The sequence below is a fragment of the Rhinopithecus bieti genome, unplaced genomic scaffold (genome assembly GCF_001698545.2).
Source record: "Rhinopithecus bieti isolate Rb0 unplaced genomic scaffold, ASM169854v2 scaffold_3763, whole genome shotgun sequence".
NCBI classification, from domain to species: Eukaryota; Metazoa; Chordata; class Mammalia; order Primates; family Cercopithecidae; genus Rhinopithecus; species Rhinopithecus bieti.
In genome coordinates this window covers 2745917-2772991 of record NW_016804379.1, presented here as the reverse complement: position 1 = coordinate 2772991, position 27075 = coordinate 2745917, and the positions used below count along the sequence as shown (strand labels likewise).

Here is a 27075-nt window from a genome sequence, read left to right as displayed (position 1 = left end):
CTGCCTTGCACATCGCAGGTACTCAAACATTTGTTGAATGAATTAATAATTGGTCTTGTTTATAACCTGTGGGGCTTTTCAAGATAATCTAATCCTTTTCATCTTCTACAAGATAACCCCTCAAATAATTCCAGACAGCTGTCATGTTCCCTGAGTTGTCTCCCACCCTGAATATTTTACGAAGAATTTCCAGACCCTTTGTCACGCTGGGGTGTTCTCTGAATGTACTCCAGAATTACAAAGCAGCAAAGGGGACACCAGAAACTTTTCTAGCTAGCCCACACTCTCATTTTACAGACAGGAACACAGAGGTCCATAGAGGTATAGCAGGTTTGTTAGAACGGGAAGCCTAGACTCAGAGTTTTATCTAGTTGGAGATGAGCCAACATAAGACACTTTGTAGGCAAAACAAATCCCAGACCAATACATTTCCCATCATCTTGATGCTGTCCATATCAGTAGAAGAATTCCAAAACATGTGTCTCCAAAATCAAACCACTGTAGCTTTACATGCAAGGAGACTCTTTATTCATTCAATAGGCATTGAGAGTACTGTATGTGCTATGAACTATGCTGAGTTTTGGGGATACAGAGTTGAAACAAAAGTCTCTAAACACTTGATACTTACAGTCTAGTGGAGACACCAAGCCAGTAATTAAAATTCTATCAAATGACCACAGTGATAGAGGGGCAGAGTTGAGAGGGAACAGAGAAGGAGTCCATAAGGCACCCTTGGGGAGGCGAGGAAGTCTTCCTGGAGGAGGAGGAGGTGGCATTTGAACATCAACAAGACCACACTCATCTGGGATGGGTTTGCGACTGGCTTCAGCACCAACTCTAGCATATATTGGTTCTATAGCTGACAGAGGAGCCTGCAGCGTTGGTCTTAACCAGACTAATGAATCCCAAAGGCTGTTCTTCCTGTGGACACCATCAACCAGGTCTGTGCTGCCCCAGAAATAGCACAGTATGGTCTTTCAACCAGAGAGCTGAACAGCCTCATGAGGGTCTCCCTGTTGCTGTTGCTTCCTCATGAAAATCCAAGTTTGGCTATCCTGCTTTGAGGGTGGAGGGAAGAGGCTGGACTTTCCCACATGCGAAGCGAGGTGGCAGCCTCCCTACTACCACCACCAGAGGAACCTTGGAGCAAGGATGTGACAAAGGCCAGGCAGGATGGAGGAGAGGGTAAAGGCAGGTTTCTGCAGACCTTTTCAGGAGACTGCTTTAAATGAGCAGGAAAGAGCTTAGAGCACACATGCTACTGAAGCCTGCAGCAGGGCTAGACTCTTCTGAGGAATAAGATGGCCTTTCTAATAGTGACCTGGACATTCCAGGAGTAGTGGCATTGCTCTCTACCCCAGCAAGGGTTCAAATGTGCAGGCTACACATTCACTCTTTCCCGTAGCACACAATCCACCATCAACATGCGGCTTCTAAGTGTCCTGGAGAATGAAGGCTGACTTGCCAGGAAAAAGTGAGCCCACAATCAGATGAGGAACCAGCCCCAGCTTGATTGCTGCCTGGGAGGATCTGGATTGGACGGTGGAAGTGAATATGTAAACCGAACTCCAGCTATTGTTAGGGGCTAGAAACCATGGTCATAAATCTGGGAAGCCAGACAACAGCATTACAGGACTTCGGGCCTTCAGGAAACGATAGTTAGGATGACCAATAAATCTGAAACTTGACTTCTTAACTGAGCCAGAGCAGCGAGAAAGGCACCATAAAGGCACCATCATCTCTGCTTAAGAGAAGGATGATAAAGCTAATCCAAAGGAGACTTCTGTCTTTTGTGAGGCTGCTGATGCTAAATAAGCCATCAAGGTGTGCCTCAGTTTTCCTTACTGCAAATGGTGGGATAAGTGGCTGATTACTAGAAAATAGTGTGGTTTGTTGAGGTTCTCTAAGAAAACACTTGAGGTAAAATACAACAAAGAAGACTTTTTTTGGTATATGATTTGTATCCTCCCTGATCACTGGTCCACCACTGATCTGTACTATGGAGAGCAAGTCACTTGAAGTTTACGAAATGGTTTTCCATAATTCTGTTCACTCTCAAAACAACCCTGTGAGGCAGGTAATATTATTATTAGCGCTCAGAGGAACCAGGCAACTTACTTGGAGCTCATAGTCAGCCAACAGCAGAGCTTTGACTGCAATCTGGTCTTTAAACACCAAAGCCAGGCTGCCGCACTGCCTATGTAAACGAATGCAGCACAATTAAAGTGGCATTAATATATCAGAAATGCTCCCCTGACATTAAAGGCCAGGCCAGTGAGCAAGTGGAACCCTCACAAAGGGCTCACCTGCCGTAGTCCAAGAAATACGTATGAAGTGCCTACTGGGGCAAGGTGCTGTGCTAGGTACTGGGGACAGCAATGTGCAATGTACATAGGTCTGATCTCTGCCCTCATGGTCTCTAGTGGAAGACATAAACAAGATGCATGTAGGTATATCACAGTGAGACAAATGGTTGAGGGGGTACGTTCCAATACTGACCACACCAGAGGTTTGGGGACATAGAAACCTAAGTGGGTTTTACTCCAGTTATCGAGCAAGATACTCCTCTCCCTGAACATCCTTGTCATAGAGATCATTAAACAACTGAAAAAAACAGCATGGACTACTACTTCTTGTATATTCTGCACATAGTTTTGAAACTCCTTTGTCTAAGACAGATTTTCTTAAAGCTATTATAATTGAGTGTTTACTATGTGCTGGTAGCTAGGCCAATAATAGGTACTGAACAGTTGTTAAACTAGTAAACATAGAATCTTCAAAGAAGCTCTGCAAAGTAGGCAGGTTCATACCCATTTTACAGAACAGTAAAGTGTATTCCGGCTTGGAGATGATGGGAGGTACATATCTATGTGAGGCCTGTCAAAGGGTGACTGACAGATAAGTGGCAGCTACCTCTGGTAGCTACCCAATGCACAGTCCATCACAGCTTGCGTAGGCTTTTGCATGGACACTGACAGATGCAAAGCTGTACATGCCAAGCATAGACGAAGAGTGCTCTGGAACTGGAGGAGGGACAATGCTCTGGGATGGATGACCATTCATCCAAATCATCCAATGCTGGATGAGCATTCATCCACATCATATTGATATGGAGAAAGGGAGGAGGCAGGCTGACAGACGCTGGTCCTGCAAAGTTGTGGTATTCTCTCCTGGTCTTGGAGGGGCATGCCACCTGTGAGAGGTCCCAGGTGTCCTTGCCCTGAGCACAGCTCCTCAACGATCAGACTGGCTGTGAAGGTGAGTGGCATGGTGACCAGCCCTGCTCTGACTTGGGGTAGTCTGCATGGAAGGGGACAGCTGCCTTGCGGAGAGCTACACCCAGGCAGGTCACTAGAGGACATTATGCAGCGGAAAACCATTACTGGGGAGTGGAGGGTTAGGCTGCACTTAAAGGAGGTTCTAGTGTCCCGAACCTAGAGTCTACTAGGGTCTATTGCAGCTTGAGACTCTGTACCCAAAAATCTACTTCCAACCTAGACTCTCCCAGACTCTCTCTGTGCCCTAAGTCTTCTGGGTGACTGCAACCACCCAGGCCTGGGAAGACTGCACAGCTGAGGCTAGGACATGGGGCAGCAGCAGAGGCCTGAAGTCCACAGAGAGGGTCAATGGTGCATTAGCACCAGCACTTACTGAGCACTGGGTATTGATTGACATATGTATGGTACACTGTGGGGTTCCTCCCCTCAAGGATCTTGAGGTCTAGGTGAGAAAGGAGGGAGACTATTTTTACTTGAGGACTGACCACAAAACAAAGAAACCGGTTTTGTTTGTGATTTGAGGACACATTTTCATTACTTAGGTTTGGGTATAATCTTTATCTCTTCAACCAAATTCTAAGTTCCTCAAGGGTGGAGCCTTGTCTTCTAAGTCTCTTGCCCTTACCACTGTAGCATATAAAAGGCCCTCTAGGCACTTTTTAAATGAAATGATGTATGGGTAACAGGTTGTAAAAGGTGGGCTAGTCTTAAATCTACTGAATACCAAAGGCCTAGGAGGATGAATAGGTTGCAGGGTTAATTTAAGAAGAAAGTGTGCTCTTGCCCTGTGTCAGGGCACAGGGTGCAAACATGAGCAGCACATGGTTTCTCAGTTCAGGGAGCTCAGTCCAGAGATGGTCATGGTTTGGTCAATGGTACAGTAGTGTAAGAGGCCACAGAGCCCAGTGGTTATGAGTGCAGACTCTGGAGCCAGATCATTTGGGTTCAAATCTCAGCTCTTAAGAGCTGTGAGATGTTGGGCAAATCAGATAATTTCTCTATGTCTCAATTTCCTTATCTGTAAGTAACCATAATAATAACGGTACCTAATATAGGATTGTTGTGAGGATTAAATGAGTTAAAACATAAAATATTTCTGAACATGTGTTAACTATTAATATATAGTAGAGGCTGGGACAGTGGCAGGGAAGATGAATAATTCAGACTGGGAGAAGGGTGCCAAGGAGGGCTCTGGGGAGAGCACAGGTGTCTTCTAGGAGAGGAGAGGGTAAGCCTGGCTGGGGAACAGCATATGCAAAGGTCTAGAGGTATCACATGCCATGTGGTGTAGCTCTGCCCCAGTGCCAAAGAGAGACTGACAGATGAAGACAGGCCAGAGATGTTTCTGGTTCCCTATACAGGAAAGGTCAGGCCAACAGAGGCTTGGCATTACTTGCTAAGGCATGTAAATTTTATCTTGAAGGGAATGGGGAACCTTAGGAGGCTTTTAAATAGGAGAGGGTGATATGATCAGATTTCTATTCTGAGTTGCCTACTTGGGCTGTGGTGCAGAGGACAGGTGGTGGAGGGGAAGAATGTGAAGCTGGGAAGAACAGGGGCCCATCAGGAGGGCATGGCAGTAATGAAGGTGAGAGGCAGTGAGGGTTGCTCTAAGGAAGTGAGGTGGAGAGGAAAGCACAGATTCGAGAAAGATCAAGAGGTTAAACAACAGAACTGCATATACTAAAACACCATCACTGACAAAGCACTGAGCCCTTAACCACATGTCAGGCCCTGTGCCAAACACTTTGCATGGAGCATCTCTTTTAGTTCTTACTCAAACCCTATGAACCACAGTGTATGTGAGGGTTGGGGGCAGAACGGGGAGGGAATGTCCCTCCTATTTGGATGCTATTTTGACACATTCAAAATAGCTGACAAAAGGCACCAGAGAACTCCTGGGCCCAAATTAATGGGGGTCCAGTAACCAGGGTTCCCAGGGATGAAAGGCTTGGTGGGTGCCCACTTCCAATTATTTAGGAGATGAACACCAAACTCTACATTTCCTGACAGTCTGTCGTGTGTGTGTTAGCATTTTCACAGATCCCTGCTCAGGCATTTGGATTGGGGAGAGCTGTGAGTAAGGCCGGGGGGTGGGGGTGGGGGTCTAGAAATGGGCCTGATTTTCTTTATGAATGATCTTGATGTGGGTGTCACAGGAATGAAATCAACAGATGGCAATACATTTGTAGGAAATGAGAGAGACAGATTTAAATCCAGAATCTCAGGAACCCTTAAAATGCCTCTATGCAAGGAAGGCACATGAACATTAAATATTTTTGAAAGGATTAGCTCAATTCTGATCTGTCTCCGTCCAAAGGTGGGAGGCAGGGATGGGGAGGAGGACATCGGCTGTTGTCCTCATGATGGAGCAGGAAGGATCAGAGAGTAATAGGGTGGGCGGAAAGGGGGGCAGAAGGAGGTCCCCATTCATCTTAAACTGTACTGGCTCTTGACAGACAGGGAGTGGGTGGCTGTTTATCTCTCAATCCTCAGCTATTTTCTCCAGCAACAAGGTGTAAACTAACTTTCCTCAAGGCAAAAATCTTCAGCTGCAAGAGGGGAAAAGCACATCAAAGGTATGGAGCCCACAAAAGAAGGAGAGACCTGCCACTTCCTCATGGGAGAAACCCCCTTTCTATTCTTCATCATGGCACCTCACCCAGGGGTTTTGCTGTGAACCCACCAATCTTTCCATAAAAAGGCAACCCACTCCTCTGATTTCCTGTCTACGGAAGGGAGAAGTTTGGGATTTCTTTGGAAAAGATAGAGGTGGGGTGGGGGTTGGGGGAACTCATACCCCCTACCAGACTTGACTATCATTTTAAAGGATACTTCAGTCCCCAGTTCCTTGAATCTCAAACCACACCAAAGACAACACGTGGGAGGATGGGGGAAATGTCCTCAACTTGGGTAGGTCTATTCCAGTCATGCTGAATATTGTACCAACTGGTTGGCCCCGGACAAAAAAGTGGAACCCCTCTCAGTTTCTGATATCCACAAACTAAGGAGGCCAAGCACTGCAGGAGTCACCATCCCTGCCTCAGACTTCCACCTCTTCCATCAAAGCTGCTTCCATCAAGTTTATCTCTGCAAGTCAAAGGTGCCTCCTAAACATGGTACCAAAGCCAGATTTTACATGTTGGGTGTGCTTCCACCTGTCTCACTCCCCTGCCTGAAGCCTACCTTCTCAGGGTGCACTACGGCATCCTGTAGGTTGGTACCAGGTGCCATCATGGCAGCAGCACTTTGCCCATGCTTTCAAAGGTAAAGAGGGCTGTTGATGGGCAAACAGGAAGATGGAAGGGCCTGCGTACAGGATATTTGCCTGCCTCTCAGTTGCATGGAGGAGGGAAAGGGATGAGTCAGATGTTTTCCAAAATTCTCTTCCAGCTGCTTTAGGACTCTAAGGCCACAATGCATTATCTTAGCAGAAATCCAGCAAAACATTTAGTCTTGGATCTGTAACTTATCAAAGACAATCTCAAGTCAGACACATTTTTGGCACCAAATGAAGCCCATCCATGCAAGCTTTTCAAATGAAATGTGACTAACACTTTTTCTTGGTTGGCTGCACATTAAACTGATGCTAAATTCACAACCTGAAGGCTAGTAGGGTGCTAAAGTAGACAAATACTGGATAATGAGTCAGAAGATACTGTTTTAGTCTTTTGTCTCCTCCTTCTGGCCTTGGACAAGAAACATAAGTTCTCAAAGTCTTAGCTCTTTTTGTTTGCGAAGGAGAGATGATAGCTTCTCTGCTTCCTCTCACAGCTACTGTGAGGAGCAAAGAAATGTGAATGAGAGCACTCTGTATGCTTCTACTACCTGTATGAAGGATGAAGGATGGTTATTATTAACATTGCTCAAAAGGTCCAAAATCTTCCCTAAGGGCAATTCAGGGGGATGCTTTAAAACATTAGTTCAATGGACTCATGTCTCACAGTGCCACTGCCATTCTGTTGAAAAGACTTCTGACCCAAGGACCAATTTCTATTTTCTTCACTCAGGATTTTACGGCATCTGGGACCACAAGGCATTACGTTTATTTAGGATACTGTCTGAGACATTTCTTCTATGTTGAATCAAACTTATTGATTTTCATAGTCCTCTAGTATTCTAGTACAGTGCTTGCTATAAAGGTGGTGCTTGATAAAATAATGAGAGCTGCTGACTGGACAGGCAGGATGATGCAGTCCTACAGGAATGAAGATGGACAGAAAGTTGCTCGTTTACCAGTTTTAGGAGGAGATTTCTAAAAACTAACTGGGCTAAAAGTACTCCAAGGTCAGAGATCTACTAAGCCAAGGGCAAGGGGGGTCTGAGGCTACCTCTGACAGTCTCCACACATTCAGAAAAAGGAGGTCGAGAAGTTGTAAATATACAATGGGTCAAGGGCGGCACATTAAGCTGATGCTCAAATTCAGAACGCAGAGGGGAAGTGGGATGTTAAAAGCAGACAAATCATAGATAATGAGTCTTAGGGAACATCTCATTCAATCTCTCAACAACAGTAGAAATGGCCTTCTGAGCATCGGCATTCATTTCATTTGTGCTGGCAGGAGTTATCCTGAGCTTCCTCTTTGCAAGCTTCAGGTCATTCACCTCCCTCTGTATTGAATGCGTAGGCTCAGTTCACCACTCTGTGAGACTAACCTACGATGTCTCCTTGCAGGTCTGATCCTCACATCACCAAGCACACACACAAAGCTGTAAGGTTCCTAGACATTCTGAGCTCATAACCTCATCCCAGAGCTTTGAGTTCCGGATCTGGTACTCGCTTGACTGGAGTTCATAAGAGACCAGATCTAGGAGGAGATAATCAGAAAGAGCCTTACCCTAGGAGAGGTGGTGAGGAAAAAACAAAGTTCAGCTTAGAAAGTGCAGCAGTGGACACAAGGAGGGGAAACTTGCTCAACACCATGACAGGAAAGGCTGATTGTGTGTATGGTGAACACAGTCAGAAAAGTCCTAGGGGTTGTTGAAGGTAACAGCCAGTCTCTCTTACTGGCCTGCTATGGTTTCAGAGACAAAAAGCAGGCAATGCCAGGATGATAATGCCTAAATGAGCAACAGTGGGCAGGAGGCCCAGGGATGTCCTCTCATGGCTGCAGCCAGCTTAGGCCAGACCCCAAGAAGTTCCCCAAGAAGTTGGGGAACCGAGCCCAAAGGATGAATAAGTTAGAACCCATAAGGATGCTTTAGAGAATTGGCATAATTCTGCCTGGGGATGGCTGGATGGGAAATTATGGTATTGTCAAGCTGTTTTTATGGGTCTACTGTGTTCCCCCTGCTCAGACAGTTAATGTGCCTGAAATCACAGCTAGTAAATGGTGCAAGCAGGATTTGAACTCACATACTAAGGTTCCAGAGACCATGCTTTTTTTTTTTTTGAGACAGGATCTCACTCTGTCACCCATGCTGGAGCAGAGCAGTGCAATCATAGCTCACTGCAGCCTTGACCTCCTGGGCTCAAGCAATCCTCCCACCTCAGCCTCCCAAGTGGCTGGGACTTCAGGTGCACACCACCATACCCCAGGCTAATTTTTGTATTTTTTGTAGAGATGGGGTCTTGCGCTTTGTTGCCTGGGCTGGTCTCGAACTCTTGGGCTCAAGTGATCCTCCCACTTCGGCCTCCCAAAGTGCTGGGATTACAGGCATGAGCTACTTCCTTGGCCCAAAGTCTGTGCTTTTTAATGTTGCCTGCAATCAAAGAGGGGTTAAGGGAAATGAATTGTTGGTGACTGGTGACTTCTGAATCTCATGCTCCTCTCCATTGTGGTACACTCTTTCTGTTAATTTAACACTTCAACTTTAACAACAATGAATCTCTTTTTGTAGAAACCCATCTAGAAACCTCAGATGAATGCAAAGTAAGATATGAGGGATCTAGAGAGCTGGTAACTCAAATAATTCAACTCTAATCAGATGTTTTAAGGAGTGTCTTATGGCTAACAGATAAATCTTGAAATACCTCTGGTACAGTAATTTGGGAAGAGTGATTGCAATAGTTTTGCCATGAGATGTTCAAATTATTTGCTGTGCCCAGCTTTCCCAAGCCCTGCTCAGAACCTGAGGTTCCTTTTTCTCTTTTAGGTGAAGCATCTATATACGCATGATGGTAGTCAGAGGCATAGCTTTGGAATTCTTCGAACCTGGTGTTATATTCTGATTCCAGCACTGAAAGTTTGGGCAACTTACATGGTCTTTCACGAGCCATAGTTTCATTATATGTGAAATAGAGATAATGTGAATGAGTGTTAAATGAGATATCATTTGTGTAAACGCCTAGCACCTCATGTTCATCTGTTCCCATTAGGTGATGAATCAATGATGAAAATCTGCATTAGAAAAGGATCTGCCCAATGGCGGGCAGGCAGCTGGGATGCAGCTCAGACTTCTAATGGGAACTCAACGGAAATGAGAGAGGAGACAACCTGTGCTGTCACTTTGAGCCAGGAAGGTCAGGTGACAAAGGGAACTCATATCCTTTCCTCCCAATGCAGTTGTCCATTCGGCTAAGTTATTCCTGTAGACTGTCATCCCACCACAGAGTCGGTTTCTCAGAGAAGCGATAAGCATTCATAAAAATCACACTCACTGAATTGACTACTGTTATAAAAAACAGACATTTTAAAATAAACTTCATCCTTTGAGGATCTCTCAGCTTTTTGTATGAGCTTGGGCAATTCCTTTTACCTCTTTTACATGTCTTTTCACCTGTCAAGTCAAGGAAGAAGACTGGGATCTCCAAGGTCTTTTCAGCTTCAGAAGTTCTATCACTTTCCCCTTTTCCAGCATCAGCTACCTAAAGGGAGTAATCAATTTGGAATTGGATAGCGAGTGTGGCCGCCTCCTAACCATGTAAACCTGCTGAATCAGTTCAGCATGCGGAGCCTTGGTTTTCTCTCATCACATGGAGAACAATACCACCATTTCTAAAAGTGAGTGTGAGGCTCAACAGGAGTAACATACATGGGAGCATTTTTGTAAACATTAAATTTCAAGCCTAGCCTTTTTCATTACATTCAAGGTTTATGTGGCCCCAACCACCTTGAGCTCCATATCGTAGAATAGCTCCACACACGGAATCCCCATGCTCTATCCCCACCTCAGTGTCAGCCTGCTGAGTGCAGGGTGATACTAGGCATGTGTGCCTTCTTGGGGGTTGCTGGCTGCACCTTCCAAATGACATTGCTTTGCCTCTTGGTCTCCTCTCCCACCTCCCTTCCCTCTGCTGGTCCTTCCTAGAGCCACCTGGAAGAGAAGAAGGCAACAAGCTTCCTGCCTGCCAGAAGCCAAATGCCAGTGCAAAGTGAGCCTTGGAGGTAAAATCAGGGAACAGGTGCAGAGAAACCTGGAGCTAGCTACTTCACACTCTGATACTCCACAGGGACAATGAGGATGGCTGTGCATCAGGGGGGTTTGAGATGTCTGAGGAATGCATCTCAGAGAAACTGGGTCTGCTGAGGCAGCAATATACCGCAGGTGGTTGTGCCTAGTGCACAGTGGGACAACGTGCTGGACTCTCTTGCCCTTGGCCTTAGACCCAAACTCTCCCAGTGCCTTGGCTCCCACTTCACCTCTAACAGTGGGGTGCTAAGTGAAAAAAAAACCTCAGTTCTTTTTATCAAAGAGCCTTGCCTAGATAGGCAGCTTGCTCTGAAAGACATTCATTCAAATCAGAAACAGGAGATATGAAAAGCTTACTTTCGTCTATAACTGAGGAACAGAAGAATATAGTAAGTAAATCATAATAGACTAAATCTCCTGAAAAACTCCCACATCCCAAGTTTCTTCTTGAATACACAGTTGAATTTGCAAAAATAAATTCCTAGGGGTCAAAAATGAAGAGGAAATCCACAACTCAAGAGGTAAGAAGCCCCATTCTCAAAATGTATAAAGTAAAATATGAAAAAACTGCAAAAAGAGTTATGACAACACTAGCATACACAAATTTCAACAGACTTTCTCAATTGATAGATCAAACATAAAAATTACCAAGAATATAGAACATTTGTACAATACAACTAGCAAGTGGGATCTTATGGACAACAAGAAATACACATTCTTTTAAAGTATACATAGAAGCAGGCTGGGTGCAGGTGCTCATGCCTGTAATGCCAGCATTTTGGGAGGCAGAGGCAGGATTACTTGAGCCCAGGAGTTTGAGACTAGCCTGAGCAACATAGTGAGACCTTGTCTCTACCTATATTTAAAAAATAAAAAAATTAAAAGGTATAATAGAGGTAAATCAGAAATGTTTAGAAGTTGGATGGTATCACCCAGAACTGGGGTTTTAATCTGGCATAGAAGTTGATTTTTGCCAAGGAGCTTGCAGGGAGATTCACCTTGGTTCTGTGCTAGGTTATAGAGGATGGCATCAGAGAAGCTGAACACTTGAGACTGGAAACAAATGCCTGTAGACTTGTAATAGCTCAGGAGTTCAATGCTACCCTGTAAATTGGCCTGTGCTTTTGAAATGTCTCAATGAAGACAATCTGACTGTCTCGTCCACTTCTTTCTCTCTGGTTACTCTGCTTCAGTTTAACCAGGGGCATTTCTGATAGAATATTTTTTCAATTTTTTTTTTTTTTTTTTTTTGCTTTTGAGGATGGCATGAAAACATTCCAGGATTTTCCTTTTTGTGGAAAGTCATAAGTACTAAGGTATAATCTTATTATACTAAGGTATAATAAGATTCTAATTCTGATGACAGACATTTCAGGAAGCACCAGATGTTGAAGGTAAATCTTGAAAAAACCCTCCCAGCATCCAAGGAAGACTCTTGCCTCTTAGGATAAAGCCCTGAACATTCCTGGGTTCTGATCCAGAAGCATCCTGCTCTTCTTGGTCAGCAGTGAGTTTGTCCAATTGTTGGCCTAGGATCCCTCAATCTGAAGTCATTGATACAACCACAGAAACCATGGCCGGATGTAAGTGGACAAGTGACCATCTTAGCCTCCAGGTGTTCACAAACACTCCTCAGTAGGGGCTGTACCCAAGTATCTCTGCTTCAAGTGCCAGACCTACTCAACTGTTCAACCATTTGGCTAAAGAGAATTAGCTGCTTCATGAAAAAGTAACTATGTACAGATCCCAAGGTTAAAGGTCAACAGACAGGGTTTCCGCAAAAACTTTATCATGTAGACAAATGCTACCTTTCCCTTTCTATTCAACTTTGAGGGCCTGGTAGCAAGAAGGAGCCCATTAGCACTAAATCCACACCAGTACTCAACCTTCCCCTGGCCCCAACTCTCAGCCTAATTATAGAACAGTTCCATCTCTGAAAGACTTTTCAATTGTGATTAAGCAACCCCATAGGTACCCAGATTACCTGGAGTCTCTGCCAGATACAGGTTCTGAAAACACAAAATTTCTCAAAGACATCTAAGAATCCCAGCAGCCCAGGCACCGGCCAGGGAGGAGGATGTCCACCCTAGCTGTAGAACGGCCCTTCAGTGTTCCTAGTGCCTCCCCTCTCTGGAATCATCTAGCTAAAGCCATCTGCTCAGCCATCCAACTGGAGATGTTACCTCAGGGAACTTTGCAGCACAGAAGCCTGTGGTGGTGGTTGTTCTCAGGTGTCAAGGATAAGGATGGGAGTAGCTGCTAACCTTGCCTGGGCCTTTCAGTTCTGTGCTGTCAGGACACGGCAGTACCTAAGGTCAAGAATTTGTCTGGTCTTGTCGCGAGGAACTAGGCCCATCGTAGCTTCTCTTAGCCCTGCCTGCACCCCATTAATTGTTCACTTTTTCACATTTTAGAATCTACTCTTGATATTCAGGCCTTTAAGATGCTTGCCAAGAGGACAATCATGTTCTTAAGCTTCTTTCATACTCCCTCTCTGCTGCAGACTTGCTGTATTTGAACTGGCCTCGGACACTTGTTGAATCAATCCCCCTTTAACCTGTGCCCTCTGGATTCCAAACCCCACATACTCAGAGGAAGTTCTCAGTCCTCCATTTTTTTTTTCTTTTTCTTTTTTAAGATGGAATCTCACTCTGTCACCAAGCTGGAGTGCAGTGTTGTGATCTCTGCTCACCGCAACCTCCACCTCCGGGGTTCAAGAAATTCTCCTGCCTCAGCCTCCCAAGAACTACAGGTGCGCACCACCACACCCGGCTAATTTTTGTATTTTTAGTACAGATGAGGTTTCACCATGTTGGCCAGGATGGTCTCGATTTCTTGACCTCACGATCTGCCTGCGTTGGCCTCCCAAAGTGCTGGGATTACAGGCATGAGCCATCGCACCCAGCCGGTACTCTGGTTTTAATTGTTCCCAGCTTCCTCACCAGCCACCCAAAACTCTAGTTGAGTTGCCCCTTTAGATCACAAGTAATTTTCTTTATAAAGATCATCCATGGTTTTTGGAAACCCGCTCACGAGATGAAAGAAGCAGCCCAGCCAGGCTTGGAGGCAATGTGAAGGACAGAGTGACTCATGGTTCCCAGGAGAAGGGTGAATGGTTCTGCTCCAAGGGTGGAGGACAGCTTTGCTTCTCCAGCTGTGGTTCCTTCCATATTTATCTCTTCAGAGGGAGATGGGGAACACAATTCGGAGAGTCAATGAGAAGTGGGGGGGTCCAGGGGTTTGGGGAAGGGCATCTGGCTAAAGTCCTGCAGCTTGAAAGAGTGACCATTCCAAGACAAGCAGAGGTCAGAAATCAAGCCAGTAGAACTTGGGATGGACACAAAGATGAACAAGCAGTTCAAAGGCAGGCAGGAATCTGGCAACAAATACTGAGTATCAGGCAGCAAGGCTGATCGATCAGACAGGCAGGAGCCCTGTGAGCTACAGGTCTTAAACAGGCCATGCCAGGCAGGCAGGACAACAGTGAAGGGTCCACACAGCCCAGGAAACATGAGGATGCCTCCTCCTCTATAGAGGCCTCCAGGGAGGGCAGGAGCCAGGTCCCAGTGCAAGCTTGGAGAAGGAGGGCCAGGCAGCAACAGGACTATGTAAGGGGGAGGTGGACCACATGACATCACCCTGGATTCCCAGAGTGCTCATGACAGGCAGCGTGGAGTGGTACACAGACTACAGCTTTAGAGTAAGTCAGACAGGCAGTGGTGGCAGGCTGCTCAGAGGTACACACTCATCTCCCTCTCCAGTCCTTCCTCTATACCCCCCTTAGATCCCAACAAGGACAAAGCAAAATGGGGTGCTGCCTGGACCTGTTCCTTCCCATTCCTTCCCAACCACACCTCCTTTAGGGTAAGCAGATACAGCACCATTTGATCATGCCCCTATGCTGAAATGCCTCAATAAAACAAAACAACGACAAAAGAATTGACTGAAATCAACTAAAAGTCACAACAGAGACAGGGTCTCCACGCTGCTAGGATATCCCTCTCAGACTTCTCCCATCTGTTCTGCTCCACAGAGGCCTCCCAGCTGAGCCCTGCTGTCAAGGGAGGGCCCGTGGCCCCCTCACAATCTGTCATATTTGACACTACTCGGATCTTATTTCTTCTAGAGCTGCCAGGGGCTATGACGATACCTTCCCTGTGTGTGGGTAGTGGGCCAGGAGGGCCATGCATGCCATCAGCACCGGGGCTGGGGTGAGGTGGGTATTGAGGGGTGGAAGAAAGGGATTCTGGGTTATTGGGAATCCCGGCTGAATCTCAGTTTCTCCATACTTTCCCCTTCCCTTGGGCTGCCAAGCCCTCTCATCTCCTGCCATCTGTGATAGGTGTCTCTGGGGAGACCCTCTTCTTTCTTGCTTGCTAATCACTGCATATAGACACTGAAAATAGACTGGACTCTCTGCTCCTGGCAACTGTGTAGACATCCCTCGGGCTGATTTGAGTTCCTCTCTGTTGCCAAGGGATGGGTTCTTCCTGCACCCTGTGCACCTTCCTTTCCTGGGCAGGTGGTCATCTCTGCCTGAAGACCTGGACCCTCAGGAAACCTGTTGGGGGTCGGGGGCTGGCAGTGATGAAAAAACACGGGGTGGTGACCGCTGACTGCTGCTTTGAAGACTAGGTGTGCTGGGTGCCTCCAGCCTTGACCCACAGAGTGAGCCAGTGATCCAGGCCCATGGACTTGGATCTGAGTCCTGGTTCTGTCCCTCACTAGTTGTGGCACTGCCCTTTTCTGGGCTTCAGCGTCCCCATCTGTAAAAGAAGCAAATGAGCTAGATGATTTCCCGTACCATTTCAACACCCTGTGAGTTAAGGATGATGCTGTTGATCTACCACTTGCATTCTTCTGGCCATTTCTCTACTCTTTAATCAAGACCCTGCTGTGACTGGTAGCTAGTAACAGTCACCTGTGAGGTAGCTGAAAGGACAGAGTACTGCATCTGGTGCTGTGATGGTCCCCTGGGTCTGGTCCCAAGACCCCGGTTTCATTATTATCACATCCTGAGCAGCTGAGTGAACCAGGCAGCTGGGAGGTGAGGAGGCTAGCCATTTCCAATTTGATTTAAACCTTTTGTTTCCCAGGTCTCCTCAGCAAGGACAAAAGCAAACACTCAAGCAATATCCTGAACACTTCCTGATCATTCATTCATTTGGACATTCATTCGTTCAACCCTTATGAGGCAGTACAACATCATAAGGAGTCACAGGAATTAGTTTGACCTGCTTTCTAAATCTGGCTCTGGCACTACTTAGCTGAGTAATGCTGGACATGTTATCCAACCGCTGTAGGCCTCCGCTTCATCTCTAATATGAGGAAAATAATGGTGCTCTCTATTTCACAGACAGTACATCTGAAGCATCTGGCACTAGTTAAGTGTTCAACAACTAGTTATTATCAAGTTGAGTAAGTCTCTTATGGTTTCATGTGGAGACAGACAATGTGTACATAGCTGCCCATCACTCAGTGTGTGCAGGTTTCTTAGCAAAAGACAGGTTCCTGGGTTCTGAAAGCCAAGAAAATAACTTCAACAGGAGTTTGGGGGTCAGTTTGTGGCACAAATCACTCATCCTTCCTAAAGAACGTGAAGATGGTTCGTGGAAGCTTGAAACAGACTCTCAAATCATTAAGTCATAACAAAAAATCTGTTCTTGAATTGATTTGCCCAGCTCAGGTGTGGGGACTGCCATTTTGGAATGGAGGTTCAGCGTGTGTGGTCTCGGGAGAGGGACTGGAAGGTAAGTAAAATCCTGCTCTCACAGAAAATGGGCATGTCTGATTCCCTTCACGCCTCTCTTCCCCTACATATCCCAGTCCGTGCCCCCATGCCGAAGGCAAAGCAACATCTAATTTGCCTGTTTCTGGCAGCTCTTGGACTTGCCAAAGCCTGTACCTGCCGCCACGCATGCCCCAGAAGCCTCTGCCTGCTCCCTCAGGTTGCTGCCGAAAGTGCTGACTGCGGATGCCGATTTACCGCTTCCCATTAGCCAGGCCTCTAACAGCCTCTGAGAGCCTGTGCCGGACACAGGCCCACCAGCCAGCTCTGAAAGGTCAGGCCCCAGGAGCAGGAGCCAGCCAGGGGCTTTGCAACAGTGACCCTGTTGATGTGCCATCCCTTTATTTTAATAACAAAATGGCCTTATTTATTTTGTTTTAATCTGACAGCCTGAAAATTTCTCTTTGTGCTTGTTGAAGACACTTAGGTGGTCCTGTTTACCCTCTCTTGTCTTCAGACACCATAAATGATGCCCCTAAAACTGTCCACATGCTGGCTGAGCCAGAGGTGCCCAATGCACACGGCTCTGAGGATTACCTCTCCCATCCCTGACTCCCATTCTTGGTTGGCTGAGTAAGGACTCAGTATGGGGGGCACTGGGAGAGGAGGTGGGACGCCTGAGCATCAGGCCTGAGTCTACCAGTGCTTGCCAGGATGACCCTGGACACATAATTTAATCTCCTTAGACCTCAGTTTGCTTATCTGAAATAGGAATAACTATTGCCCTACATGTTTCATGATTATTGTGAGGTTAATTATGACAGGTCCCCTTATAAAGAAGACAAAAATCATGAAAGGGACTTGCAAAGAATAAAGTACCTTAAACACAGCTTTGGACACAAATGATTTCAGGTGCTGGTCTCACTGTCCATCCAAGCCAGACACTGCACAACCTTCCTGAGCATGAACAGCATGGCTCACATGCTCCAGCATCACCCAGCCCTCAAGTCCTTGGCTTGGACAAACTGTAGTTCCTTCCCCCAGCCTGAGTGATACTGTTACCAAAGGAGGGCTCAGGGATGGGGCAGGAAGTCCCCACAAGGATGTGGCTAGGCTGCAGGTATCATGTCCAGGGATTAGGAGCAGCCAGGCTCCTGGAGGCTTCCCAAAGTCTACAGCTTAGAGGAGAACAAGGAGGGTGACGTCTGAGTGACATGGCGTCAGGGGGAGGGGGGCCTCCAGTGCCCTCCTGAGTTGGAATAGAAAACAGCCCAGACTCCAGAGGTACAGAGCAAGCCTTTCTCCTCCCCTCTATCTCTGAGTGGGTTTGTAGAGGAGGTTTGTATAGCTGACATACCAGAGACCCCTCTCCAGAGTCTGAATGCTTCTCTGTCCAAGGAAGTTGCAGGGCCACAGCCACAACCTCCCTGTTCCTTAAGGCTGATCCAGAGTCATCCTCTAGCAATAATAACGAGCATGCTCTGTAATAACAAAAATCACAAGTGTTGATTCCTAATCCCTATGGCATTAGGATGGGGGGATCTTATTACTGTCCATTTATGTACAGGCAAACTAGACGCTGACTTGTTAAGGGACCTGCCAAAGGTCATGCAGCTGGCACTGGGACCCAGGTCTTCTGACTGGAACCCTGTGCTGGGGAACCAGCAGCTAAATCTTCCACTGGCACAGTGAACAGTTCCAACTGGCATGTACCCCAGAACCTAATGAGGGAGCAGGGTCCACATGGCTAACATGGTACCCTGAAGGGGCCTCAAGAAAAGGAATAGTGCAGGAATTCTGGGGAGCCAGAGGTATGTCCAATGAGCTGATGACAGAGCCAGGGGTCCCTTCCACCACCAGAAGGGAATCCTCGTTCTCCTTCTCTTCCTAATCATCCACCCGAACAGCAACTGCCTGGAGAGTTTGAGGGATGAACAGAACCCCATATCCAGTACCTGGGTGGTCTGGGTGACTGTCTGTTGGGGCCCAGGGCTGCCCATTAGGGCCTGAAGGTATAGGCACAAGGCTAAAAGCTACAGCCCAGATCAACCAGCTTGCAGTCCAAGAGCTGAGGATGTTGTTCCCCTGCTCCCAGGGAATGTGCTCCTCGGCATGAAAGGAGCTTATTCCCTGCTGTCTTTACTCCCGGCCCCTCACAGAGATACGGCTCTTACAGCTACCCACCAATGCCCTTCCCAGGGGGAATGCAAGGAGGTTCACATACATGATCTCAGAGCAACCTACTCTGTTCCCAAAGGAGGGAGGAAATAGAGAAATCAGAGAAAACCGATAAAGCTAGGTCCATTATTACTACTCTGTAAAGCAAGTTCAGAGAACCCCCTTCCTGGGAGATAAGGCCATTGTCTATTAGAAATAGAATATTAGTCAGGTGTGGTGGTACATGCCTGTGCTCCCAACTACTCGGGAGCCTGAGGTGGGAGAATCGCTTGGGCCCAGGGGATCCAGCCTGCAGTGAGCTGTGATTGTGCCACTGCACTCCAGCCTGGGTAACAGAGCAAGACCTTTTCTCAGATACATAGATAGATAGTTTTTAAAAAGAAACAGAGTAGTCAGAGGACATGGGCTTGACTCCTGGCATGGCACCTTGCTGGCCATGAGGCCTTGAGCTAGTTACTGAGCACCCCTGGAGCTCACAATAGGATAACTTCTCTCACTGGGTAAGATTTCCATGAGGCCATGTATGGAAAGCACCCCGCACAGTGCCAGGCACATAGACCTCTCACGTGTGTTATTTCCCTTGTCTTTCTTTTCCTTCCCAAACAGCATCTCCAGACATTCCTCGATCTGGACAACTCTCCTGGCACAGGCACACTCACACTTTCTTTACTAAAACCTGAAACAACAACAACAACAACAACAACTCTAGAACCATCCTTAAATACCAGATTGATTTGGATTGGTGAGAATAAGAGGCAACTTGCCTCATGACTCTGCCTCTGTGGGGGAATACCCCACTTTCTGGGCAGCTCTGCTGTTGGTGTGCAGGCGGGCACACCAAGGACCCTTCCAGGGACCCTCAGCACCACGAGGACTCTGCTTCATGAGTATTCACCAGGATGCCCTGCTACTGCTAATTTCCAGTTATTTCTCTTCTCAAAGGAGTCCATAATAACCAACATATAAATGACAGCCACTTCTTGTAGCCTGTTTGGTGTTAACACAACAGAAGTTGTGGCCCCTCTGTTACCTGTGACAACTTTTTCTTATCGGTAGACCAAAGTGGTCCAGGGAAGGAAGCTGGGTAAGAAGAAAGCCATGCTATCAGCTACTTGGAGGCTTTGGGCAACCCTAGGCTTCCTTACAAGAAGCTTTAAGGAAAAGAGCTAGGTGCATGATGACAATAACAGTGGCCATGACTACTAACTTTTCTAGTGCTGATATGAATGGAGGGCTGACCTGTCCCCTCACAGACCAAACTGTGGCAGTATACAGAAAGCCAGGACACAGGGCAAGAAGACATGGCTTGCAGTCTCAGCTCGGCCACTTACTTGACGTATGGCCTCAGGCAAGTTACCTGACCCCCTGAGACTCAGTTTCCTCATCAGTAAGACAGGCATGATAATAGTACCTAGTTCTCAAGAACCAGGTGGGTCAGATGAGAGGGTCAGATGAGATCAGAATGCAGTACGAATTAGAAGGAAAGGGGGTATTTGGGACCGCACACCCCACAACAGACTTTGCATTTCCCTTTCACTTGCCAGTCTGCATCCTTAAACTAGAACACGATGCCTCTGCAGACCTGGCCCCTAAAATAGCATGTGCCCCTGCTGCCTGTGGAAGGTCACCGATACCTTGCAGTCTGATGCTCTCACAGTCCATCTCCTGTCCTTGCTTTCCCCAACCCATCCACTGCCCTGGAGTGCAGATTAATATCCCAGGTGACACAAGCCACATTTTGTTAACTTTCTATTTGTTTCTCCCCCTCTACATCTTTTCCTAATCATTTGTTTCCTCCCCTATCTCTCCAACCCCTCCTCCAACTCCAGAGTTGTGCTTTATCTCTAGTGAGCTTAACGCTTCCCTGATAAGACCGGTTAATCCTCTCCTGCTCCTCTTTTGCAGAGATGGAGATTACAAGCAAAGGGGTTAGGCCATCTCCCCTTCAAGGGCACTCAGTACTTTAATAAAGGAACTGGATCCCACTTTCCCATCTGATACTCTAGATTGGCATCCCCAGTGTTTCTGCTGAGAAGCAGTTCTGGTTACTTCCAGACCGTGAGCCTCCTGACTGGAACAAAACGGAAATGGGGGTGGCGGGGAATGGGTATTGGTCAAGTGGCCTGGAGACTCAAGATGGGCTGATCTGGTCCTCAAGAGCAAAATGCCCAACTGTGTGACCACCTCTATGGTCACCAGTGAGGGCCACACTTAAAGCCACACTGTGCATGTAGCAGCATGTAACCGGTAACAAGAAGGGGAACTCTAGCTCGGGGGACATAACTGTACCAGCCAAGGTCTCCAGCCTTCTCCTCCACAAGTCCTGGGATTAGCGAGTTAGTGATGCAGGTGGCACAGTGCTACAACAAGGTCTCCTTGGGTACACACTGAATGCCACTTTACAGCAGGTAGCTGACATGAGAGCGAGGCTTCAGTGTTTGCTGAACACCACTCCCGGTGTACAGAACACCTCAGGGAGACGGAGGAAGTGACAGAAGTAAGCCCTGTGCCGAGAAGCAGACCATCTGGTGGGGTAACACAGGACACATAACGCAAAAGCACAGCAGAGTTAAACTATAAGCTAGTGCTAAGTAACTGCTGGAGTGTCTTGGGTTCAAGATCTTTGTGGGGTCAGGCTTAAGTTTAACATGAAAAGCTAATTTTGAAGAGACATGATTTGCTGAAGAGGACGTAGACTATTTGAGGTCAGAAAAATCATTCACTTATTTTGTATCAAATGTTTATTGAACATCTGCTATGGGCCATGCACTGTTCATAAACAAGATAGATATAACATCTGTTTTCATGAAATTTATACTGTAGTGGACAAGTCAGAAATTAAGTGAATAACTATATTCTCACTCCCATTCTTACTAATGGTAACCAGTACAAGAACTGGGCGTTTTGAAGGAAAAAAACAGGAGGATCCTAATTTCAGCTGTGAGATCAGGGGTAGCCTCTCAGAGGAGATAATGGCTGAGACCTGAATGAGTAGCAGGAATTAGCTAGAGCAGTGCAGGGAGGAAGCACATTTCAGATGGAGAGCAGCATATGGAAATGTTCTGAGTTGGGATAAAGTTGGTTCTTTTGAAAGACTGGAAGACATGGCTTAAGAACATAAATTCACAGAACAGAAAGAGATTTTCTTTCTTTCTCTCTCTTCCTTTCTTCCTTTCTTCCTTTCTTCCTTTCTTCCTTTCTTTCTTTCTTTCTTTCTTTCTTTTTTGAAACAGAGTCTCACTCGGTCACCCAAGGCTGGAGTGTGCGATCTTGGTTCACTGCAACCCCGCCTCCCAGGTTCAAGTGATTCTCATGCCTCAGCCACCTGAGTAAATGGGGCATGCGCCACCATGCCCAGCTAATTTTTGGAATTTTTAGTAGAGATGGGGTTTCACCATCTTGGTCAAGCTGGTCTTGAACTCCTGGGCTCAAGTGATCCACCCCCCCCCTTGGCCTCCCATGCAAGAGATTTCTCCCATTTTATTCCAATTGCAATGGTAAGTTATTAAAAGGTTTAAGCAAGAAAGTAGTAACATCTACATTTTTAATATATCACTCTGGCTGCGGGAGGTAGACTGGAGGGGGACAAGAATGGTGGTGACAGGTTCAGTTAGAAAGTCTCTGCAGGAACAGGTGACAGTTGATGGTGACACGTCCTGAGATGGTAGCAGTAGACAGAGAGTGGGAGCTGGATTATAGATATATTCTGGAGATGGGATCACTAGGATTTAATGATGGGCTGGATGTGTGGGGAAATATCTAGGGTGACATAGAGATAGTTTCACTTGAGCAACTCAAAGAGTGGAGGTGTCATTTACTAAGATGAAGGATGACAAAGGTGCAGATTTTGGGTGGAAGCTATAGTCGGGATCAAGAGTTCGGGTTTGGATACCCTAAGCTTGAGATGTCTTTCATTGTGTCATGTCATTATTGTGCGAAGACACACACACATCTAGACTGGAGGCGACTGTGTATCACATAGGTTATCTCCCACCATTAGGACGGATGAAATTACCAGGGAAAGCATAGTACCAGAAGAAAAAAGTCCCATTAACTGTATTTTGGGGTAAGATGGAGATACAGAAACAGTGGAAAAAAATAGCATAGAAGCTAAAAGATAGGAGTGGTTCCAGACAGAGAAGCCTGTCTACAAGGAATGCTGCTGAAACTGTGTGTCTCTCAAAAGTGTCTGAGGGATTCGGCAACATGGAAATCACAGACGAACTTAGCAAGAGCAGTTTCAGAATGGATAGAAATCAGCTTGGACTAGACTGAACAGGCAACAGAGGTGGGTAGGTACAGCCAAATCCTCAATAACCCTGGCTCTGAAGGAGGAGTAGAGGGACAGGCGGGAGCTGTCTCTTGAAGCTATGACTGAGCTACGACTTCCTAAAGTTTCACACAGGTCAAAGTTTTCCACATTGGCAGTGGAGATGGTTTCCACACTATCAGCCCTAGCCTGACCATGGAGAGTTCCCTTATAGCCCCAGAAGACTCAAAGAGAATGAGAAGGGCCTTTAGCTATTGCTGGTTTTCCCTGACCTTGTCTTCACCTCATTCATCCCTGGCACAAGAACCCCATTCCTTGTTTAAATCTTACCCAGGAAACCTCTTCAGCGTTGTACTCCAGCATTCAAAACTGTTCCATTATAAACATCTTCCACCTCTGTTGGAAAGCTTCTGCATATTCGAGAGGTATAAAGAAGGTATAAAGAGCTTTCTGACACCCTGTCTGGTCAAGACCTGATTTTAATCTTTCCTTTTACCAGACTGTGTTATTCTGGGCCCACCCAACAGACCCAAGCTACCTTTCAAACCTCATCTCCTACTTTCTCCTTCTTGAACACTCCCCTCCAGTCAACTTATGTCCCCTTAAAACACCTTCTATTTTCCTACCTCTGTATCTTTGCTGGTCTTTCCCTTTGGAATTAGTCCTTCCTCCTTGCCTACCTGAATATTACCCATACCTCAGAGTTCACCTTGAGTCCATTCACCTCCAGAACACCCTGCCTGGCCCCCCAGCTCTCTCTTTCAGGCATTTCTTTCACACTGCCCAAGAGCACTGCTTTTCTCTGCATGTGTCATCTTATAATGAGAAGCAGTGAAAACGGCCTGCATATTCCTTTGTTTCCTTTGGTGCTGCTGCCTGTACATCAGAAGCATTTGGTAAATGTTTGTTTACTGACAGGTTGAGAAAGTCAGGAGCCCTTCCTCCCCAAGGGATGAAGACTTGCAGCAGTCTGTTCAAGGCTGCACTAGCAAGACTGACCAGGGCCAAATGAGAAATAAATAGGTGCCACAGCTATTCACCAGCCTGGTTTCTATAGAATCATTCAAGGAAGTGCCATGGCAATGAGTTAAAGTTCAAATTAAGCTCTGGTCATCATGGCCATCAACTATTTCAAACGTTCTTTTAGAAGCCCACCCCTTCTTGGAAAAGTTTAAAATTTAAACCACAAAACCTCATGCTTTCTTTCAATTCTGTAAACAGAAGTTTCTTGCCATTTTATGCTGTGGATTTCCTCTGGCACAATCCTTTTCAAAATATTGAAAAGGCAGTTTTCTAACCCAGACCCTTTCACCATATTGTGGTTCATGTGACAGAACACTGCACAGCGGTGAAAATTCACTCCATGCTATTTTTTACAATCCAGGTATTGGCTAAAGTACACATAATAACTAATAGACTGCCGCAACTTTCATGCAATATGAGTTCCCATTAAAAAGTTTACACTAGCAAAGTTTTCTGGGCATAAATATCTTGTGGAAATTGGTTCATTCAAATCTGGGCTCCAAAGTGGCCTTAAACACATAGCAATTATTGCAACCACGAAGAAACAGGTAGACTGTGGACACAAATCTATAACAATATGCTTTATTACTCACTGGGGTCTATTTTGCTCTCCTACATCTACATGAAAACCAAGATTCTTAAAATACCAAAAGTGGCAGTTTAAAAACAAAACCTCTTTCCAAATCCCAAATGCAAGGATTCAGTGGAGAAGGGTCAGGAATCCTATTACTGATTCATATCCATTAAAGTTGGTTCCAATGAGGACATACCTTCCCTATAGATTCCACGAAGTTCAACTACCATGTCTGTTTATATCTCAACTTGACTTCTCCTAAGGTAAAATAAGTTTTATGGAAATAATTCTGTATTTATATATTTGCTTTTGATTTACTTATTCATAAGAGATTTAAGGCCACAGAGAGCTCCGCTGTGCAGTCTTGGGAAAAATGAGGCTGCTTCTGCCCAGTCACTCCTGGCTTCCTCTACCAGAGGCCCCAGGCTGTTGAGGGGAGCAATTGCTGTCCTCCAAAAACCCATCGTCATCAGGGTGAGGCCAGGGAAATGAGAGGGAGGGCTCTGGCCCTGCCTGTGGCTTTCTCTGACTTGGCTGGAAATAATGAATTTATTTTAAAAAGCAGTTTTAAGAGACACATGTGTTCACATATAATCATTCTTTTGAGGGTGTGTCTGTTTGTAAATGGCATGATTCACCCAAAATAAAATATCCCTCATTTCTCATATCTAGCTGTCTTCCAGAAAGAAGAATACAGTGTGCAGAGGCATATTGGAAACTGGGCCTCAAATTTCTTCACTAGAAGTTGAGTTTTTCTCTAGCATTGAGCTTTTGTGCTTAAAGAGTAAAGTGCAAAATCTTTGGGAGGAAAAAAGGAAACAACGACCTGCCAAAATTTCTGTTAGCGCCTATGACTACTGTTAACTTACATGCTCTCAGAGTGCAATAATAAGCCTGCAAACTGCTGCTAAAAAGATAGTTTGACCTTTTAAAATGGGAACTCCCCCATCCCATATCCATATTAAATAGGCGAACCTTGGAAGCTCTAGAGTTTTAGATCAGTAAGTGAAATGAAGTTGAATTTCCAGAAAAAGGGTTTCCCTGTAGGCTGCAGGCTAATTAGGGTGTTCTAGACCTACACTGTAACAGCAGGTAGAAGGCAGGCCCTAAACCTTTTAGCTATTGTCGTTGCCACCTGCTCAGAGTCTAGTTCTAAAAAGAGGCGGGTGCGGAGTTACGAAAATTTGGTAAATATAAAAGTCCCGGACGCGATCGCCCGCAGCCTGCGGCCCCTGGCGGTTGAGGAGCCGCGATGATCCTCGGTCTTCACCGCAGCAGCCAAGCCCGGCGCGCACCAACCGACGCTGCTGAAAGTTGGAGAGCTCCCAGCTCGCCGACAGAATTCGGCGGTGGGCGCCAGGGGAATCCCTTCCAGTGCCGCAATTAGCAAAGTTTTGAAAAGTAAGGACCCTAGACAGACAAGAGACCCATCCTTTCCTTTAGCATAAGAAACTCCGCGCCGCGCCAGCCGAAGGCTGCTCGCACAAGGCCATCCGCCCTGCTTGGCCGGGACGCACCCGGTGCCTTCCAGCTCCCTACCAGAACTGGTCCAGGGGGCGCGGAGACAGAGAGGCAACTATGTCCGGCTTGTGGTTCCAGACGGAAACGCCTCTCGGCTCCCTGGCCTGGGGGAAAAGGGTTCGAAATTCAACAGTCGCGAGGGCAAGGACAGAACTACCAACTCCCGCTCGGATGCCCGGGACCTGCTCTTCCAAGCCCGCTCCGGTTTCTCCAAAGGACGCGCGGCACAGCCCATGCGCCCCCGGCACTACACTCCACTCCTCTATGGTTTCCCCCAAACTCTTCCCGGGGAGCCCCACAAAGCACAGACGGCGCCCTGAAACTCGCCAGGCACTCGCCAGCCATCCCCACCTCCGTCTCTCGAACCCTCCTTGTCGCGTTCTTCCCGCCCCGCACCGTTCTCCTCGCGTTTCTGGGAAGTCAGAAGCAAACCACGAGAAAATGCCTTCGCGAGGAGCCTCCCTACACCCGCCCTGTCACTGAAACAAAAGCGTAGGGAGGAGGGAGGTGGGAGAGGAGGCGGGAGGAAGGTTTAGAAAGACGATGGGGACAGCAGTAGGAAGGAGCTGGGGAGGGGGGTCAAGGTGGCAAGCAGAGCTGGGGGCCCAGAGTCAGCTCCCGTGCCGCGCGGCGGGTCGCTTACATGCCCAGGTCGCTGTAGGTGTTGAAGAACTCCATCTGGTTGCACGCCTGAATCCAGCCCACCACCCAGGTCTCGTGGCGGGGGATGGGGGGCATGACCACGCGGGCCGAGGCTTTGAAGTACGGGGTCTTGTAGCGCAGGACGATGGGCGAGGTCTCTTCGATGCGCGTGGGGCACTGGTCGATGGTGGCGCACACATCGTACACCACGATGTTCTCGCGCCGGATCCGCGCCTTGCAGGTGATGCTTTGGATACAGCCCATCCTGCAGCCCGGCGCCTGCACGGCGCGGCGTGGGGCAGCGCGGGGGCCCGCGCGGGCAGCCGAGGGCGCGTCACGCCGGCATGGCGACGCGCCGCTCGCTCCCGGTCAGACTCAGCTCGCACCTAGGAACCGGGAGCTGCCGGGCATCCTTGGGGAAGCCCCCTCCTCTTGCAGCGGCGCGGGGTCTCCGCTGCCCCGACGCCCGCCCACGCCCGCCCCCTCGCTCCGGCAGGGCGCGCGGAGG

General features: G+C 47.2%; 1 protein-coding gene across 1 annotated transcript in view; it reads right to left on the bottom strand.

Moving 5' to 3' along the window:
* Nucleotides 1-27066, bottom strand: part of FAM78B (family with sequence similarity 78 member B) — a 48268-nt gene extending 21202 nt beyond the window's left edge. The window contains exon 1 of the mRNA XM_017867555.1: nt 26569-27066. Within this exon, the coding sequence (XP_017723044.1) occupies nt 26569-26831 (263 nt within the window). The 5' untranslated portion in view covers nt 26832-27066. The remainder of the gene's footprint in view (nt 1-26568) is intronic.
* Between the last annotated feature and the right edge of the window lie 9 nt (nt 27067-27075).